The 17,057-nt window shown below is 41.3% G+C and overlaps 1 protein-coding gene across 1 annotated transcript; it reads left to right on the top strand.

Moving 5' to 3' along the window:
* The first annotated feature begins 2 nt into the window (after nt 1-2).
* dcst2 (DC-STAMP domain containing 2) lies at nt 3-16,618 on the top strand. Its single transcript, XM_084727389.1, has 16 exons — nt 3-247; nt 1,194-1,453; nt 2,429-2,599; nt 2,901-3,002; nt 3,637-3,831; nt 3,982-4,047; nt 4,126-4,339; nt 4,631-4,788; nt 4,914-5,078; nt 5,160-5,327; nt 5,631-5,731; nt 9,428-9,585; nt 10,456-10,580; nt 13,355-13,448; nt 14,750-14,914; nt 15,012-16,618. The coding sequence occupies exons 1-16, from the start codon at nt 147-149 to the stop codon at nt 15,268-15,270; spliced, it is 2,502 nt and encodes an 833-aa protein (XP_084583515.1). The 5' UTR covers nt 3-146; the 3' UTR covers nt 15,271-16,618.
* Nucleotides 16,619-17,057: the final 439 nt, after the last annotated feature.

The raw sequence follows: 17,057 nt of genomic DNA, 5'->3' as shown, positions 1-17,057 counted from the left end.
CTGTTGTTGTTGTTGTTTTGGTTTGTCAGTTGTTCGGTGGTTTGCTTGTTGGAGCTTCTGGAAGTTTCAAATTGACATCATCAGGTGTCTGGTCTCCATGGAGACATGATGAAAACATTTTCAACTCAGTGAGACACGTTGACAGGATGAAGAGTGGAAAAAGGAAAAGACACCTGATGAAAACTGACGTCAGCGTCCAGGTGGAGAGGGGCGGAGTCACGCAGGCTGTCAGCGGAGTCCTGAACAGGTGAGCTAATAATGCTACAGCTGGTTAGCAGGCTAGCGGGGGGCTAACGCTAAAGGCTGACAGATTCACTCACAGTCTGCAGTGTTTTCATCATAACATGTTCAGAATTTTTTTTCTTTTTGGTCAAACTTTACTTCACAGTTCATTAAGCACCGATTATTTTCATTATTGATTAATCTGCTGATCATTTTCTACATTAATCAATATTTAAGTTTAAGTAGCAAAAACACAGTGACAATAAATCCTCCTAAATCTGTCACACTGGACCTTTAGGTTAACTGGCTGAATGATTATTTTAATAAACAATCAAATGAATTTAAATGGGATGAATTTTAAAAATACATAATGTGTGACAAAATAAAACAAAAATATATAAGTAATACAAAATATTCCTTAAAATATTTACAAAAATATTAAAATAATAATAGCGGTTGCTGTAGTAATAAAACAATGAAAAAATGAAAACATATGAACATTGTTGACTACATGAGAAACAATTTATTAATTATAATTTAAATAAACACTTAAAATGACTCTAAAAAAAACTAAATGAACAAAAACAATAAAAAAATGAAAAAATAAGGAATTTCAACATTTAAAATGATAAAAGCTAAAAAAAAAAACATAATAATGATTAAAAAGAAAATAAAACAAACACTTCTCAAGAGTTCTTGAAGAGTTCTTCCTTCCAAAAAGGTTCTTTGGATGAAAAAAATGTTTTCTCCATAGAACCCTTTATGAACCCTTTCTTCAGAAGTAAATGATTGTGGGTAGAACCTCAGCCCTTCAGGTAGAACCCTCTTAGAACCCTTATTGTAAGTGGAGTTCCCTGGGTTGTGGTGTGTGGAGTATAAAGCAGGATGATAATTATTTGTACTGCAGTACTTGAGTAAAAATACTGGAATACTTGGGACGGTCTGGTTTGACGCTGTCTGTCCATCCTCAGGTCAGCAGGATGCTCTGGGCGCAGCAGCTGGAGGAAGTTCAGAGGTCATCTGTTGGAAGGGGGGCGGAGCCTCATGGCATTTGTCTCTGGGCTGCTGATGGCGTCTCTGTACGGACTCGCGGCTCTCCTCCTGCACAAACAGCCGCTGTGGTCGTGCGTCTACATCACGCTGGCTGTGGCCGCGCTGGCCGCCTTCGGGATGGGCCTGTCCGCCGCCATCCGTGCCGACGTCATGGTGCTGCTGCCGTCGCTCTGCTCAGGTTGGTCCTGTCAGCTCTGACAGGCTCCTCCCTCTTCTCAGACTGACTCCGTTTACATTTTAATTCTGTAGATGGAGTGAGGTTCAAGTTTTCACCATCTACAATCCATGATGATAAGACTTCAACTAACCATCATTTCTGTCGTTGATTAATCTCCTGGTCATTTGTACAGTTAATTAATCTGGTCACAATCTAGTCAGTTAAAAAAAGTCCAAACAAAGGAACAAACATGTGGCGCACAGACATGACATTTTGTTTTTAGCTAACTAGAAACTAGTGTAGCATTTTGTTAACTTCTCAGATGAATTACTCCGTAAAAAATTTAACACTTTGTTAACTTTTGCTTGCTGGCAAATAATGTAACAATTTGATTTTTTAGCTAGCTGGTAAACACTGGAACATTTTGTTAAAGTTTTAGTTGAGTTACCCAATAAAAAATGTAACACTTTAACTTTTTAGCTGGCTCACCAACAATGTGACGTCTCATTAAGTTTTTAGCTCACTAACAGCAAAGTAATTAACACCTGATCTCATGAGGACATTTTTAAGAAAATAATTTAAAACATGGTGGAGACTGAAACATGATATAAATATAAAATGACCAGATTATTCAGCATTACATTAAACCTCCACTGGGGGAGCCAGAGAGGTTCAGTTCAGAGGGGAGGGACTACTTTTAAATTTATTTAAGAAAAGGAGAAATAAAAAATATCCTTTCTCTCACTTTATCTTAAGATACCATATTGTGCTTTCTAAATAATTTAAATTTATTATCGTTTACTTTTTTAAATTATCATAAAAATCAAATGACAAAGTTCCTCTCAAGTGATTTTATTTGATTGTTATGAATTAATGTCATGTTCAACAAATTAGAGTTAAAACTTTTGGTTTTATTTGGGGTTCCCAAATAAAGGCGTGGCTTCAGAAGGTGGTGTGGCCCTGCTCAGCCTATCACAGTCGCTCTTTGTGTTTCAGCTCAGGGTAGGAACTTCCTCCTCTTCCTGTTTGCCTCGGCGCTGTTGTCCGGTCCGATCGCCAACACGTTAGAAAACACAGAACGAGCCGCCGCCAGTCTACTGTGTGGAGCCGAGCTGGCAGCCAATCAGACGCAGGAACTGATGCAGAGATCGGCCATGCCTCTTTTCTGTAAGACCCAGTCATAACCATGTCATGACACCTGTTACCAATATCTTTATGAATGTTTATGATTGTTGTCATTAAGTGTCATTCAGTCAGACGAGTCATTTTTAATGCAAAATTGACATTGTTTGAAATGTCTTGACAAAATTCATTAAACAAGACATCATAACCTGTCATAAACACGCCATAGCAGGCTTAATGATCAAACTTTAGAAAACAGTTTAGCTTCATGTGTTAACATGACATTATACTGTCATATGTGTTTGGTTTTGGATGTGTGTGTGTTTTGAACTGTGTGTGTTTGCAGCTGCGTTGGACAGAATCAGAGAGATCAGCAGTAACGCCGTCGCTGCAGCAGGAAGAGTCCAGAACTTCATCCACGCTCTGACTGACAGCGTCCGCCATGTTGGTGAGTGACAGTCTGACACACAACACACAGACACACAAAGAAACACAACAACTATTTTCCTTCAGCCCTTCACCTCATCAGTCCTGGAAAAGTTTGATATTCAGAGTCGACTGTAGAGTTTCAAAGTCTGAACTGAAATTAGTCTGCACTGATTTCCAGGGAGCCTTGAGGAAGTTCCAGGACTTCTTCAGGAGGTTCAGTGGGGAGGGTTTGGGGTCCTGCTTTAGATTACAGGAGACTTTCCAGGAGTCTGAGGAAGTTTTGAGTGTTCTCAAGGAGATTCCAGGAGGACTTGAGGAGATTTGAAGCCCAAACTCAAAATACTTAAATGAGAGGTTCCAGAAGTCCTTGAAGAGCTTATGGAAACATTGAGAAAGTTTGAAGGGATATTAATGAGGTTCAAAAAGTCCTTGAGGAAGTTCTAGGTGTCCTTGGGAAGGTTCAGAGAGTTCTTGATGAGGTTTTTATAGGGTCTTAAAGATGTTTTAGGGGTCCTTTGGGAGATTATGGGGTCATTGTAGAGGTTCTAGGAGTACTTAAGGACATTATAGAGGTTCTTGTAAACCAGTGAGGTTTATGTTAAGGGGTTCCAGAAGACCTGAAACCCTGAGTCATGTGACCTCTGACTCTGCAGCTCGGACTCTGAGGAATGTCCTCCACTTCCTGGTGGACATCGGCGACGTCTGCAATGCCAAACTGGGCTCTCCGTACAGGAAGTGCCGGGTGGTGTTCGCCGAGGCTCGGGCCGACTGCTCCAACCTGCTGGGAGAGTTCAACTTCCTGTGTGATATCGTGGACAGCTTCCTGCCGCTCTGCAACCTCGCTCGTGGTGCGTTCACTGACACTGAGTACAAAGTTTCCAAATGAGAGAAGGAGACACACACACCTCATATTCTTTTCTTTTTCCAAAGAACAACAACAAAATTAAGATTGTTTTCAGCACTTTATACATCATTAATTTTCAAAGTGTCTGTTTCAGTCGGTGAGCTCTTCTGCATCATCCCTTCTTACATCGCCGACCATCTGAAAACACGTCTGGCAGCTCGTAAGTTCATTCACCGTTTTTAACCTTTATTGATAAACTCAGTCCTGCTGCTGAGTCGTCGAGTCTGTCTTCCTTCAGCCACTGTTGCAGCGTTTGAGCGAATGAAGCGGGAGTTTGACTTCAACATCTCAGCCTCAGTGACCTTTGACCTGGATGCCAACAGCAGCCGCTCTCTGCAGCAGGTGTCTCAGGACATCATGGAGGAGGTTTCACTGGACCTGCACGTGTTTCAGAAGCTCAGTGAGCCACTGGCGTACGGCGGCCTCGTCCTGCTCGCCTGCTCCTTCCTGAGGTCAGGAGCTTCAGTTTACTTCATCTATACGCTTCAGTTCAATACTAACAGTTCGTCAATTAACATGCAAGCTAACATGCTAACTGAAGGAATGTCGCCATGTTAGCATTGTAATATTAGCATGTGTTGATAATTTGTCCCAGTAGTAGTGAAGTCTCAAGAATAACTTGTTTCATTTTTGTAAATGCTGTAGTTTTGTTTTCTAAGAGTGTGATGTGCAGTACAGCCTCAGGGGGCGCTGTGTGGTTATAGTGTGTGTGTGTGTGTGTGTGTGTGTGTGCGCGTGCGCAGGGCGGTGCAGTACAGACGCAGGTATCTCAGTGACATCGACTTTGATAACGTCTACATCAGTTCTGAGTTTGAGCGGCTCGACCACCAGGTGACCTCAGGGGGTGGAGCCTCAGTCCTGCCAATCACATCCAGAGAAGCCAAGACCTACAGCACACCACGTCAGTACCCCTGTGTGTGTGTGTGTGTGTGTGTGTGTGTGTGTGTGTGTGTGTGTGTGTTTTAGTGAAACTGCAATGAAATGAAATGAACTGATCTGAGCTGAAGTGTCCCATCTGTCCTGCAGTGTCATTTCACCTGACGGACCAAGAGTGGCGGGCGGTGTCGGTGGGCGTGGTCTCGGTCCTCAGACACATGGTGATGGGCGGCCTGCTGGTGGCGCTGGACTTCCTGGTGTTCTGGATGCTGGATCAGGTGCACCACCAGGTGAAGGGGGACGTCGTGGCCAGAGGTGAGACAACAGTCCTGACCTGAACCAGACGTGCAACGTCAGTCAGAGCGGTGGTAACCATAGTAACACGTGTCCCTTCAGCTCCGGTGACGATGGCGGTGCAGGTGAACGGATCAGGTTACGCCTCAGACATCTTCAGAGACCTGGTGGCGTCCTTTAACGTCCTGCAGGCGGGAAACATCACGGTGATCAGCAGGAAGTGTCTGCTGGAGCCGTCAGAGCCAAACTACATCACATGTTTCGTCCTCGGTAAGAATACACAGGATATGACATCATCACCACAGGTATTCTGACCCTGAACTTGGTATTTCACCTGGATGTGTGTGGTTTTGTGTTTTTCCTTGCATTGATATCTGGACACAGACCTCATCTGGGGACAGTTCAGTTGTTCATCCTAATGTTAATATATTTTAGCATTTATCTCTCGTCTTCTAGACTGCAAACATCACATCAGAATCACACCAGTCTGATGGCTTCACGTCCCACTGAAGCGTCCGTCTATATTCATTAAATATAGATTTATATATAGATACGTTCTGGTTTGTGTTGCAGGACTCCTGTTGGGTCTGACTCTGCTGGTGTCTCTGATTGGAGGATTCGTGCAGCGCTGCAGACGAGTCGTGTGTGCTTCATATCATCCAGAGAGAGAGCTGGTACACACACACACACGCGCGTTTACATTAACATAGAGTTTCTATGATGTTTTTGGTGTATTTGTGTGTTTGTGTTCCAAACAATTTGGCAAAAAGGGGGCGTGGCAGTGGGAGGGGCATAAAAACAGTCTCATGTAACATGACCAAACCTTGTAACCATACACACAACCACAACCTGTTGCTTATTTAATATCCATGTGAGTTCAGTCTCGGTCGCCCCCTGGTGGCTGGCTGCGGTACAGCTCATAAATCCTGCCTCCCCATGGTAACAGAGGGGACATGGCCCCAAACTAAAACATCAAAGTTCACGTCAAATAAAGATGGTTTCTGTTATTTTAGGTAGTTCTTCTCACACTGATGTTTGTTCAGGTGTTTTTTTTCTCATCAGTTTGATTTGAATTAGTTATTTGATGATATGAAAACAGGGTTTTATGCCATGACTGACAGTCAGCTGACCGTGTGGGCGGGACCTTGACAGCGCGGCTCCCTTATCCAGCTCCTGCTCTTTGATCCAAACACAACGAGTATATTTCTGTCAGATGATTCATTTTTTAGCAATAAATCTGAAAAAATAACAGATTAAAGGAGAAAAGTAGTGAAGTTTGAAGGAGCTACATGCACCACCTTTGCCATAACAGTATTTGTGTTTGTATTAGCTCTTAATTCAACACACCTCTTGAGTCGTCTTGTTCACACATCAGCACTGTGTGGGATACAAAGATGGGATTTCAATGTGCACCACTAGATGTCACTAAATCCCACAGACTGGTCCTTTATTACCAGAGGAGGACACGTTTCCTGGTCTCTGTAAAACCTGCTCCTGTTTTCCTGGAGGGTTTTAGTCGACACAGAGATGATGTAAACTGATCGGGTGACATGAAGCAGAAGAAGAAGAAGAAGAAGAAGAAGCCTGAGGGCAGTTTTTTCTCCTGTAAGCCCCACCCACTCCTGCTGTCACTGTAAAGGTGTGTTTTTTAGACAGACAGACAGACAGACAGAGAGACAGACAGAGAGACAGACAGGTGAGGAGCTGCACACTGTTACTCTTTTTTTTTTTTCAAATTCTCTCAGAGGAGAGCAGCAGTTACAGAATTTGCAAATGTTGTACCAGATCTCAGGGTAATTTGAAATGTTAAAGCTTCATATTTGCATCAAACAGAAGACAAACAGCAGCAGCTCCTCTACCTCAGAGACAGCAGTCATCTCAGAGCGCTCTGTGACGGCGAGGAGCTGCAGGCTGTTATCGTCTCTTCAGAGAGGACGACCAGCTGCTGTGGGTGAGAGGTCACAGAGCGCAGAGGCATCTGAAGAATCCGCAGAATGAGACTGTGAGACGAGGAAACGGGAGGCAGGTCCAAACCTGCACGACGAAACCCCTCAAAACTCTGCAAACTCTCAGAAAGACCCTGAAACACACTGAACCAGACTGGAAGACACTAAACTGTCCCAGCAGCTCCTCATGAAGTCTGATCATAAACTCCCTCAGTCTCACGTCTCAGTTAGCCTGCTGCTAACCAGCCTCACACTGGTTTACTAAACCAGATCCAACCATTAAAACTTCACAAATGTCTCAGCTGGTAAAAACTTTGACAGTGTGTAAATCTGATGCCAGGACACATCGGTACCTTTGTCCAATCAGGAGCAATCAGCTGTTAAAACAGGAAGTCACTGTGGCATCAGGAGCTAGCAGGGGCTCAAACACAAATCTCATAGGATGGCAACCATTGTCGATTAATCTGTTGATTATTTTCTCGATTAATCAATTACTTGTTTGATCGATGACATGATGAAAAATGCTGATCGAAGTCCAAGATCCTGTGACAATCCTGTCCATTGAAAAATAGGTCCAAACGTGAAAACGGGTGGAGCTCCACCTGATTTTTCAACTAGTGATCAATCTGGCAATAATTCTGATGGCTGTTTGGTGAAAATATATTCTTTTATATAGATAGATAGATAGATAGATAGATAGATAGATAGATAGATCCCTAAAATGATTCTTTTTGGATTTTTACGTTTTAATTGTTGACTGATCGATTTGCAGCCTTTAACTGTGCAAACACACAAACATGTCCAGTGTTTGATTGAGTTTTGAACAGTGTGAAAATATGTTCAGCAGCTGCAGCATTGCTGCACACACACACACACACACACACACACACACACACACACACACACACACACACACACACACACACACACAGAGTGAGCAGACCTGATGTTTCAGTTGAAAGTGCTGCAGGCTAAACTGCACAGTGAGGAGCAGACAGAGCAGCTCTGTTCAGGTTTCACCATCAGTCCATCAGTCAGCAGGAGCTCTGTTGTTACAACATGTCCGTTTATCTCTGCATCACTTTTTACAGCCGCCTTCATGTTAACAAACAGCCTCTGTTCCTCCTCTTCCTCCTGCTGCTGTTTGATTTCTGCTGCAAACTTTATTCTGAGTCCTCTCAGTCTTTACTGCAGCAGAAGAACAGATATATTTGTGTAACAGTTGAAGTACTCGTTCAACTTGTTTCCTGCGGTAAAAGTGAAAAAGTTCAGGCTCTGAGATGTCCTCGGAGTATAAAAGTAAAAAGTCAAATTTCTACTTACTGTTTTTGTGTAAAGACAACTGAACGTCACCTTTCCTCCACCAGAGTCTCCCTCTTGTCGTTTTTGTCTTCTTACATCTTTTACATCTTTTTTTTTTTTTGTCTTGACGTGTCTTTTCATACTTTTCATCTTGTTGCATCTTTTTCGTCCTTTCATGTCTTTTTTGTTGGTTGGTCTTTTTTAATTTTTATCATGTCTTGTTACCTGTTTTTCATCTCGTTGCGTCTCTCATGTTGTTTGTGTTTCATTCTGTCTTTTTTTCGTCTTACCTCTTTTACATCGTTTCTGTCTTGTTATGTCTTTTTTGTCTTATGTTCTTTATGTCATTTACGTCCTGGAAAGTCTTTTGTCTTGTGACCTTTCTTTATGTCTTTGTCATCTTGTTGTGTGTTTTTGGGCATTTCTGTATTATTACTTGTACTTCTTCTTACTCGTCTTTTACATTGTTTCTGTCTTGTTACATCTTTTTCATGCATGTCTTCTTTGTCTCTTTACCTCTTTTACATTGTTCTCCACTCATCCCGTCTGTCCTGTGTGATTTACTCTGATGGATTATTGTTCCGTCTGTTTAGGCTGCACGCAAATTTCAAACTCGTGTCAAAAAGTCAGTTTTCAAGGAAAAAGTCTGAGAAAATGTGTCCCTCATCTGGACAACATTTAGATGCCTGTGATTTCTGCTCCATAAGAAACAAACTGATGCTTATAGATGCTCTGTTTTGCACTGAGTGCAACACAGAATACAATTCAACCATTTTTAAAAAATACCATTTTTGAGATACAATTCTGAAAGTTACCACTCTACTGTTCCGTCATTTTGTCCTTGAACATCAGAGAACCTGCAGGAGCTGATTACACTGCTGTTTACTGTGAAATATTTTCATGCACTGATAAATCAAGAATCTGTCTGGATGGTTTGTGGAGAACAGTCTGTATTTGTACTTAGTTACTTCCCACCTCTGCAGTTACTCTTCATTCAGGCGACATGTTTTGCTCAGAGGCTCCTCGGCAGCAGCTGCAGTTGTTATTCTGTAAGAGGAGAAGATGAAACCGTGTCAAGGAGAAGGAAAGTGAAACATAAAACTGATGAGCTGTTGTTCTCAGGAGAGGATCCGGTTCCTCCGGCAGAAGATCCTGGATCAGAGGAGGATGGAGGGGAGAGCCCTGAGGAGGTCTGCAGTCAGGAGCCGAGCTGGAGGAGGAGGAGGAGGAGGAGGAGGAGGAGGAGGAGGAGGGAGTCGCCTTCAAACTCTCCTGCTGAGGTACAGAACTGTTTCATCTTCTAGAAGCCAACAGAAGCTTTCAGGCTCTTTTTAGACGATTTGCATTTAGGACGTGTCCGAACTCCACTGTGTTATTCAAATGGTGCATCAACTGTCCAATCACAGGTTAACAACCGTAACTAGATCTGTCAAGCTTTCTATTTCTCTCCATGCTGAAGGTGTGCAGGACGCTCACTTCCTGTGGTGATTGTGGTCCAGCTGGTCTGGCTGGGTGACCCGTCTCAAGGTCCGCTGCACTAATCGAGTCCCTGCTCTTCCTTTTCCCACGTTAATGAGTGTATTTCTGTCATCTATCATGTAGATATACCTGCAGTATTTCACCATCTGACCAGTGTTTGCTGAGATGTAAGCTAGCTTCAGCCTCAGTCTGTTAGCATTAATGTTATATCATGTACGCAGCTGTTAGCCAACTTACATAAACACTTTCACAGGGTTCTTGTTTTAAAACGTGTCAGATGGAAACATTAAAACATCAGCTGGAGACTCTCAGCTGACTCAAGTCCAGTTAGCATTAGCATTAGCTTACATCAGCCAGCTACACTTATGAAATCTGTTTGTGAGTCTTTATTTCAGCGACAAAATCCACCATCATCAGCTAGAAATGAGAATCTGCTTTTGTTTACGTCTTTAATGAATTGCAGACCTCAAGTTTAAAGAACAACAAGTTTAAACAATCTGCTGCTGTTATCACTGTAAACTGAATAAATGCAGTGTGAGAAAAGAAAGTTTGGCAGATTTAGTTTTGGATGCAATGTGAATGAAATCAATCAGAGTGTCGTCACCCACCTCTGTCTGCCTGTCTGCCTGTCTGTCTGCCTGCCTGTCTGTCTGTCTGTCTGTCTGTCTCAGGTTACCTGGAGGAGCTCACCTGTCTCACCTGCTGGGTCTGTCATCAGTCAGCTGTGTGGCCTGCGGCGAGGCGGTGACACCGGGGGATGACAACATGGTCGCCTGTGACGTCCCACAGTGTTCAGGTGTGTCAGCTGTCTGATGTGTACTAACAGATTTTATACTGTAGGTTTCACAGGTGATGATTCTCCTCGTCTTTCTCCACATCAGTGAAAAAATCCACCAGACCACTCAGAGAGTTTGAACAGTTTACTGAAACAAAAACAAATAAAGAAAATATCAGGTGTGCAAAGTATCCATCCGTCACATCTCAGCAAAAATAAGCGACGAGAGGAAAAAGGGAGACGTCAGAAAACCGTCTTGCTTTTCTCTCGCCTCACCTGACTGACTGACTTCAGGTTAAAGTCTCAATTAAAGTAATTAAAGGTGTGCAGTAACTTGAAAACACCAAACTGTTTTAACCTCCCATCCATTACAAATATGACATAAACTGTATTTACAGCCATTTAAAACAATCCAAATGCATTTTAAATGATTAATTTATTAATCATCAATATATAATATATAAATGGATATAATATTATAATAGTATATATGAGCTGAAAATATCTTTTAATTCCTTCTAAATCTATTAACTTATACTACTGTTATTTTTAACTGTTTTTACATTTAATTCAATTATTTATTACTAACTTTTTTCACCAAAAATCAGCGAATTGCATTTAGGCTCCTACATGTACAATAATAAAGTACAAATAAATCAGACTCAGTATGAAAACTTAATAAACTGTAAATAAATCTAGAAGCAACGAAGGCTGCAGGGTGAAAGTAACTAATTACAAATACTCAAATTACTGTGATTAAATAGTTTTTTTGGGGTATGTGTACTTTCATTAGTAAATTTTCTAGTCTGTACTTTTACTTGTAGTTTAAGTATTCATCCAAACATTTCATCTGTATTTTAGTAACCAATCAGGTGATCTGATCACAAACGGACCAATGAGAACAAAGACATACAAAATGCTGCAGTAGGAGTGAGGATGTTAATAACTAATCATTAATCAATTGATTGCTGTGTGGAATTTAACCAATTTAAATGTATTCATGTATAATTAATTAATAATCATGATAGTAACTGCAGCTCATCTGACTCTCAACTTTTAAACTCTAATATGAAATAAAAATGATTTTAAAAAAGTGAAAAAAATGGAAAATGTCTTTCGTATCTTATAAATTATTAATGATTAATTGATTGTTTGTCTTTTCAACCATTGATAAAAGAAAAATACACAAAATTTGCAGCTCTAGTTTGGAGAGGTGAGTTCAGAGTAACTAATACTCTGAGTAGTTTTTGAGACAAATACTTTTTACTTTTACTTAAGTACACGTCTAACACCAGTACTTTTAGTAATGTAACAGTACTTGTACTTGATTACAAGTTTCCAGAACATTTTCCAGCACTTAAGGGCTGCATATTGAACAGTGCTGCACAGATTGTTTGTGTGTGTGTGTGTGTGTGTGTGTGTGTGTGTGTGTGTGTGTGTGTGTGTGTGTGTGTGTGTGTGTGTGTGCAGAGGGAGTGTCCTGCCTGTTGTTGACTCAGCTGAAGTCAGACAGATAACAGACAGTAACTGTAACTGAATGCAGCCCTCAGGCCACTTAACCCTTCAGCGTCCACGTTCAAACATTTACTCGAGTACTGAACTGACACACGTCAAACCAGGAGGTCAAAGGTGCTGAAAACTTCAGACGGCATTGAACAACCTGCTGAAGCAACTTAGAACCATCGAAAACATTGAATGTTTTTATGAGACTTCATTTATAAAATCTGAGTTTCTATAAGAAATTACAACTCTGACATGAAGTTATTTTGCTTCAATTTGTTCCATATTACATCAAAATATAAGCAGCAGCCAGACAGAAGAACTGGGCGGATGGATACGATGCTTTTCAACAAGAAATAGTCCCTGTTTTACTCTGCAAACTGTGGAGTTTTCTTTAACTTCTGTATGTATATGTAAATTTATTATATTATATTATATTGTTGGTGTTTGTCACAGACCTTCAAAGGTTCTATCAGATATCTGAAAATAAGACAAAAAGAAATTAAATAACAGTTTCCCACTCTTTTTTCTTCATTAAAGGGATAGTTTGATTTATTTAAAGTGTGGTTGCATGAGGCACTTCTCTATAGTCTGTATTAAGTGTACGCCATGTTTAGAATATTTTCACCTCTTTATCTTTCTGTCAGACAGACTTTTCTGACAAGAAACTACTTATATGGTTATATGAGCCAAATATCACTCTCTACAAACCAACCAAACTCCATTGATAAAATCATTGATTTTAGCTCACAGAACACAGGAGTTGTTGGTCTGCTGCCGACTCCATCTGTTAGTGTGTTTGTGTTATTGTGTGACTTCAGTGTTTTAAAGGGTTAGTTCAGATTCCTCAAAGTCACACAGCAACACAAACACACTAACAGATGGAGGCAGCTGCAGACCAACAACTCCGGTGTTCTGTGAGCTAAAATGACTGATTTTGCCTCTGTAGTTTGGTTGGTTTGTAGAGAGTGATATTTGGCTCATATAATAGTGGTTTCCTGTCAAAGTCTGTAAAACACTGATGATGGATAAAGTATCTCACACAAACTCACTTGAAAAAAACACCTGTATCCCTTTAATGTCAGAATTATGATATTAGTATGAAACTCACACTTTTCCTCCTATCCTCGATGTTTTGGCAGATAAAAAGTGATAAAGCTGCTGTTTGAGAGTCACATTTGATTAAACCCAGCCTTTCAGTTCTCATGTTCCACTTCCTGTCAGAGTTCCAGCTCTCATGTTTCTGTCTCTTGTGTTTTTATGAGCTGCTGCTGCTGCCGTCTTTGTTTTTGCAGGCGTGTACTGCCGGCCATGTTTTCATAGTTTGGGAAACACGTGTGTCGTCTGCGTGCGACCTCTGACCTTCCAGGAAGACGGCGAGGAGGAGCTGTGAGTGTTGACGGCTTGTCAGACTGTAACAGCTCAGTTACAGTCGGATAATAGAGTCACGATGAAATAAGTCTGAAAATCATTTGATAAACTTCAGATAAGTACCTGTACTTTACCGGAGTATTTCCATTTTATACACCTTAATCCATTACATCTCAGAGGGAAATACTTTTTACTCCATTACTCCATTTGTCTCACAGCTGTAGTTACTTTTCAGCTGTCCAGTGAAAACCATGTATCTCCAGATGTGTTAAGGAGCTGCTTCACGCTCTTCAGTCAAATAAACTCTAAAAAACTTTCTGTGATCAGTCAGAAAATGAACACGGGCTGTTTTTCTGACTTGTCGGAGATACGTGGTTCTCACATGACAGCCACGGTGCTACAAACATATGAAGATCTTATAGACCATGATGCATTGCTGTACATTAAATCAGCCAAGAGTAGCTAATAAAATGAGCTCAACAGCAGAAATATGGAACAAACTGTAAAAACTGAATCAGTCCCACCAGGACGTCACAGGATGTTTTTGGGATTTCTGCGACCTAAAATGCCTGATATCATGGCATGTTGCAGTTTTTAAGTGTGTTCCAGGGAGAACAGAACCCTGCACTCTGTTCTGAAGGTTCTCAGTAACGTTTTACCAAAATGGCTCAGAAATATAAAAAACAAACAAAATCCTTCTGGAGCTCAAACTCTCATGTATGGTACTAAACATGTTCAGCTGTTATTGGAGCACAGAGTGAAAAGGGGCGGGATATAGAAGGGGTCAGTTATCAACAGTCTGAGGGTTCTGCAGGAACCGTTTTATTTTTTACAGATGCAGCCACCTAGATTTCACCTTTGGTCCCTGACAGATCTGTGGCAGTTCCCTGCTAGGCTCCACCCTCGCACTCAGCTTCACAGAGATTCCCCCTTGATGATGTCATCAGTATGGCTCCACCTTGTAACGCCCCCTGAGGAGGAGGGTGTTGACCAGCGGAGGGTGGAAACTGACTGGGAACTGGGAGGAAGTGTTGGTTGTGGAGGGGAAGTTTGAGGTGGCTGCACCTGTAATTTACAGGAGGAGAGTGAGCGTTCAGGTCGTGATGTGACGATCGGATCCATACATCAAATATGAGCTCTGACGTTTTACTCGTAGAGTCAGAGCTGAACTAAACAGCGTTTATAAAATCAGACAGTTCATGAACAGTGTAACGGTTCTTCTGTCTGTTTTTCAAACGTTTTTACAGCACAGAGGGTCTAATGATTTAATGAAGTGACGTCTCAGTTTGTGTAACTGATGCTCTGCTCATTCCTCTCAGTGACTCCAGCGATGACGAGCAGCTCGGTTCCACACGACTGACGAAGAGGACAATCGCCATGGCAACATGCCAACGACTGCCTGAATGCTCCAATGGTCCAGCGAACGATGGAGGAGAGAGTAACAGCAGCAGTCACACCAGAGTTCACTGTGACTCTGAGCTCAGGTGGGTCACCTGATCAAGAGCAGAACCTGTTGGAAGAACTGAGAAAATATCAAAAAATAAAACATAACCTTTGTTTTCCCACCCTGTCTACTGTCAGTGAAGCAGACATGACAGACCAGGACCAAGCTGGGTCAGATGACAGCGACGCCTCCTTCTGCAGCTTCCAGGACCTTCAGACAGTCATCATACACACACCTGCAGGCCCCCGGACCCCCAAGACCCTCCAAGACTCTCCAGGACCCCCAAGACTCCCCAGGACCTTCCAGGACTCTCCAGGACCCCCAAAACTCCCCAGGACCTTCCAGGATCCTGATGTAGAACCATCTGTTGGTTTAAGCAGAGATCTGACTCATTAAAGCATTAAAAACTGATCCAGTCAGGTTTATTTACAGCAGAAACAGCAGCTCCTTCAGCTGCTGCAGGCGTCAGTTTGTTCACTCGCTGAACTCTGATCAACATGTTTATCTGGATCAGTAAACAATGTCAGTTTTATTTGTGGCTGCAGAGATCAGAGTTAAACTGATAAACTGAGTCAATGTGTAAAAAAAATCCCTTAATTTTAATATTATAAAGTATTTCTAACTAAAGAATCGTATATTTTTAGTGTGTGTGTGTGTGTATGATGAATATCTGAATTATTAAAGCTACAAAACATCACAGCTGGATATTAAATATGCTCTAGTCCAGATCTTATTCACACCACAAACTCAACAAACCCATGAGATCAACAAATTCATGCTAACCATGTTAGCCATGTCTGCTATATGCTACAGTAATGCTAACAATGCAGCCATGCCTGTTAAACGCTACAGTAGACCTTTTGCTAACAGTGCTAACCATAATGAAGGACAGTTAACCATTTATAAATGTATATTAGTAAAAATCTAAAGATGATGCATTTGTTTACAAGAATTTATTGGTTAATTTAATGGGGAGATTTTGTGACTGTCATGTGCTGAGAAATTAAAGTGAAACCAAAAAGTGTTACAACATGCCCTGCTCTCCCCTATTAGTGTATTTCCCGTAGTAAAAGATGGGAGTTCTTCTTCCCCCTCTGATTATTGATAAGACTCCATCAGTAAGAACTTATGAATTATCCTTCCTGTGGATTAGAGACTGGACGTCTCTGTGTCTGTCTCTGTCCGTCTCGGTTTGATGCTCAGTTGCCTCCATGTTGTCCTTCAATCAGCCGAATGTTTGTGACGAGACTCAACCAGCAACAGCGTCACGGAGTCTCCGCCCCCGAGGCTGTTTGAACTGTTGCTCTTTGAGACGACGTCTCCTCAAACTGTCCTGTCAGAACTCTGGACGTTAAACATCTGTCCACATGTTTCAGGATGACAATCTGTTGTATTCAGAGATATGATTTAAAGGTACAATGTTTATCTTTTTTTTTCATCTGGTTACGTTGTTACCATATTGTTAAAACTGTAATGACATTTTCATCATGTTACATCTTTTATGTTGTTTTTGTCTTGATACATCTTGTTACATTGTTTTCATCATGTTACATCTTTTACAGCAGTTTTGTTTTACTCTTTTCACGTTATTTTCATCTTTTTGCGTTATCTTTGTCCTCTTATTTCTTTTTACGCTGTTTGCCTCGTTTGTCTATTTAAACTAAAGTAACGAGTCTGTTTTGAAACTGTGAGGAGCAGAAAGTTGATGTCACGAGGAAAAATAAAAAGTTGTCAGAAAAAGAAATACTCAACTCTGCTGAAGTGAAGTAACAAAGTATTTGTACTTAGTTACTTCTAACTCTGACATGCAACAGTTAGTTTTTTTCAATAGCGCCCTCTGGCACTGGCGGTATAACCAGTGTAACAACTTACCCAAGATGCCCCACTCTCCCCTACAACAGTCCTGAAATCCTGAGTTGCACAAAAATCCTGCAATCGAAATGTAGTTGATGTACAAAACTATTAACATCAAAATATACTTAAAGTACCAAAAGTCAAAGTACTCATTATGCAGACTGTCACATTTCATTTCAAAGTAAAAGTAAATGTACTTAGTTACTTTCCAGCACTGCAGATATTTGACATGAAACTTCTTCTGTTTTTTGTTTTTTTTTTCACAGTGGCTCTGAAGTGTCCTCAGGTGTTCTCTCTCTCTCAGGTGGTGTCCAGTGCAGCAGACTGGT

Source organism: Lutjanus erythropterus, chromosome 9 (genome assembly GCF_056507025.1).
Source record: "Lutjanus erythropterus isolate fLutEry1 chromosome 9, fLutEry1.hap2, whole genome shotgun sequence".
Taxonomy (NCBI): domain Eukaryota; kingdom Metazoa; phylum Chordata; class Actinopteri; order Lutjaniformes; family Lutjanidae; genus Lutjanus; species Lutjanus erythropterus.
The sequence above is the reverse complement of the archived record's forward strand: the minus strand, read 5'-3'. Positions and strand labels throughout refer to the sequence as shown.

What these genes read in the sequence shown, in the direction of transcription:
- dcst2 (XM_084727389.1), top strand. Translation starts at nt 147, where the DNA reads ATGAAGAGTGGAAAAAGGAAAAGACACCTGATGAAAACTGACGTCAGC. An exon ending in GGGGGACGTCGTGGCCAGAG is followed by an intron (nt 5,079 to 5,159) that starts GTGAGACAACAG and finishes GTGTCCCTTCAG; the next exon opens with CTCCGGTGACGATGGCGGTG. An exon ending in CTTCAAACTCTCCTGCTGAG is followed by an intron (nt 9,586 to 10,455) that starts GTACAGAACTGT and finishes TGTCTGTCTCAG; the next exon opens with GTTACCTGGAGGAGCTCACC.